The sequence below is a fragment of the Galeopterus variegatus genome, unplaced genomic scaffold (assembly GCF_000696425.1).
Source record: "Galeopterus variegatus unplaced genomic scaffold, G_variegatus-3.0.2 Scaffold5955, whole genome shotgun sequence".
In the NCBI taxonomy this organism is placed as follows: domain Eukaryota; kingdom Metazoa; phylum Chordata; class Mammalia; order Dermoptera; family Cynocephalidae; genus Galeopterus; species Galeopterus variegatus.
In genome coordinates, this window is record NW_007732066.1 from 72866 (window position 1) to 75958 (window position 3093).

Below are 3093 nucleotides of genomic sequence, written 5' to 3' on the forward strand. Positions count from 1 at the left end.
GAGGAAGTCCTGGGTGCTGGGACCAAAACTGGAGAATAGGTTAGTGGTTTGGGGGTGATATTAGAGGATGCTTTTACAGGATTGTGAGCTGAGTCTTAAAGGGTAAAAGGAAGTTAGCAAGGGAAGAAGTGAGGGCAACAGCAAGAGCAGAGAGGCACATTTAAAGAACCTTCCTCTCGTGAGACTTAGTAGAGCTGAGATAGCTCCAGAACACATCTCTTCCTGGCTGAGTCATTTTTGTACAGACAGAAGATCAGGGTGCAGTGCCCCAAAGCCTCTGTCACCTGCAGCCATGGGCTCTACTTTTGCCCCCTCCCCAAATCCTTGAGGCCGAAAGTTTCTTCCACCCAATTGTTCAGGGAGCTGCTGGTTGACTGGAGCAGGAAAGGTGCTTCCTTGGTGCTGCAGGAGGCAGGCCAACAGGCAGAGGACTCATTCTGTGCAAGGACTGTGCATACCTAATGCTCCCAGAGGCAATGGGGAGGAGGCCATTGTTCAGGGAGCTGCTGGTTGACTGGAGCAGGAAAGGTGCTTCCTTGGTGCTGCAGGAGGCAGGCCAACAGGCAGCGGACTCATTCTGTGCAAGGACTGTGCATACCTAATGCTCCCAGAGGCAATGGGGAGGAGGCCAGGAACCAAATATTCACATGACTGATCTTTAATCCCAAGGAAGAGTCTGAAGTTATAAAACAAGCACTGAACTAACCAATAAATGGGATTTCTGGACACTCCTCAGCAGCACTGATTTTTGCAAAGACCAGCTTGAATCTCAACTCTTTCAAGAAGCCTCACTAGACCTCTCCTTTGACCTTAACTCCAATCAACATTAATGTCCCTTTTCCCCATGTTCCCACAGCACGTGTATGCATGTGTGTGCACACACATGCATACATTTCCAGCTCTCTGTATTATGGCCACACAGCACAAGTCTCATGTAAGAATTACAAAGAATGGGTAATGGTTTAATAGCCTTGCTCTATAGTCAGATGGATTTGAGTTAAAGTCCCCACTCTGTCCTTTAACAGTTCTGTGACCTTAGGCAAGTTACTTCACTCTCTGAGCCTCAGTTTCCTCAGCAGCAAAATGAGAATAATAATATTTCTTACCTAGTAGAACTGTTCAAAGGGGTCATGCTTGCGAAGCACTCATCCCTGGAGACTGGCTCACAGTAAGTAACCAGGAAATAGTAACTGTTGTTATTCTGTCTCCCCTAAGGGAGTGTATCTTCCTCAAAGTGGGCACCATGCTATAATCACCTCCACTTCTCCAAGCTCCTAGCACAGTGCTTAATAAAAAAGCATGCTTAATAAAAATGTGTGATACTGAACAAACAGAAAGATAAAGGCCCATCAGTTGGAATCTCCGCCGTGAGGGCTTACCTGACATTGTATTGAACATCTCTGGGTGTGGATCCCCAAGAGCCATGGTATCTGGTGCCCTCTACTTTCTCTGCATTTGAGTCTCCGTGAGGAAACAGGACCTGTGAGGAGACCAAAGCCAGGAGACCTGGGCTCCAGCCCCGGCTCAGCCACTCAAAACTGCCTGAGTGTAAGCAAGTCTCTAAGTCTGCTGTCAAACTGTGACAATAGTGTCAACGATCATTGTTCTAGCCCCGCACGAGTTTGTCATGAAAATTAAATTTGAAAGCTAGATGCAAAAGCATCTCAAATAAGCCAATGAGTGAATTTGTCCTGCAATACTGTTGTAATTTTTGCTTCTGATTTACCAACATTCCTACTTCCTCCACTCTGGATCCAGGTTTGAGTCTCCCAGGCATTTAGCACAGAAAACCGCAAGGATGCTTTGGATGTAGGCTCCAAGCCACATATTCACTGTAAGAGTCCAAGTGTAAGTCCTCTCAGAGTGGCCCTTGGAAAGGAATGTATACTTTCTATAGCTTCCTCATGACACTCTTTTTGAACTCTTTTCGAATTTTTTCTTTCTTAGAATCACAACGACTGTTGCATGTAACATGGATCTATCTAAATACCCCATGGACACACAGACTTGCAAGTTGCAGCTAGAAAGCTGTGAGTATATATCCTGTGGTCCCTAAGATGATTTTCCTGGGTGACTTAGATGTGTGTATTCATGAAGAGTGTCCTGTACATAGTGACTTTTCTTTTCTCAGTGTGAATTCCCAGTGGATTCAGCCCTTTTGATTGAACTTCCAGACAGATTTAGAGATTCCTCAAACAAAAATACTCCAACATTTCATCTTTTGAGGAGAACCATTGTACATAAGTACTAAATATCTCCACCTGCGAGTGGACAAGGCAACCGAAGGAGATGCTTTAATGCAGTTAGTGGTCTAGACCAGGGGTCAGCAAACTACAGCCCACCTGCCAAATACAGACCACCATCTGTTTCTATAACTAAAGTTGCACTAGAGCACAGCCATGCCCATTCATTTATGTATTGTCTATGGCTGCTTTCATACTGCAATAGCAGAATTGAATATTTGTGATCAAGACAGTTTGGCCCACAAAGCCTAAAATATTAACATTCTTCTTTGCTGCAAATGTCCTAAGAGCCTCTAATAAGATAATTCCGTGTGAAATTTCAAGAAGAAGTTGTAGCATTTTCCAAACTTATTTAACCATGGAATCTTGTTTCACGAGTATTTTGTAGGACAACTGTTTTATAGAAAACATTTCGGTGAAAATTGATCTAGACTAGCCCTGATTCCTAAACTTATAACATCCTATTTATGCCATCTGTCTGGCTACTAATTCTCAAAGGGATTCCAGGTGAGTTCTTCATGAATCACTCTATAGCCATGATCTTCACCCACCTACCCACCCTCACTTCACCAAGATCAAATCAGCCACCAGTCCCTAGAGAAGGTGATGAGGAGGTCATAGGCCTTTCATCAGTATCCCTTTCATTGGTCAGCAAATATGCCTGGGGCTACTCTTTTGGTTCTAGAAAGCCCCAAAAGCTTTCTTTTCTCTTTTTTGTACTGAAGAGCCTTGTGGTTACTAGAAAAGCTTCACTATCCATAGCAGAGGAAGTAGATAGGGTAGGGGGGAAAACTTCTAAGAAGGGCCAGCCCGTGGCTCACTTGGGAGAGTGTAGTGCAGATAACACCAA

At 44.3% G+C, this 3093-nt stretch overlaps 1 protein-coding gene across 2 annotated transcripts in view; it reads left to right on the forward strand.

Moving 5' to 3' along the window:
• Positions 1-3093, forward strand: part of GABRP (gamma-aminobutyric acid (GABA) A receptor, pi) — a 44411-nt gene that overhangs the window by 12872 nt on the left and 28446 nt on the right. For both annotated transcript variants that reach the window (XM_008590267.1, XM_008590268.1), the window contains exon 6: positions 1948-2030. In XM_008590267.1, coding sequence (XP_008588489.1) covers positions 1948-2030 — 83 coding nt within the window. The remainder of the gene's footprint in view (positions 1-1947; positions 2031-3093) is intronic.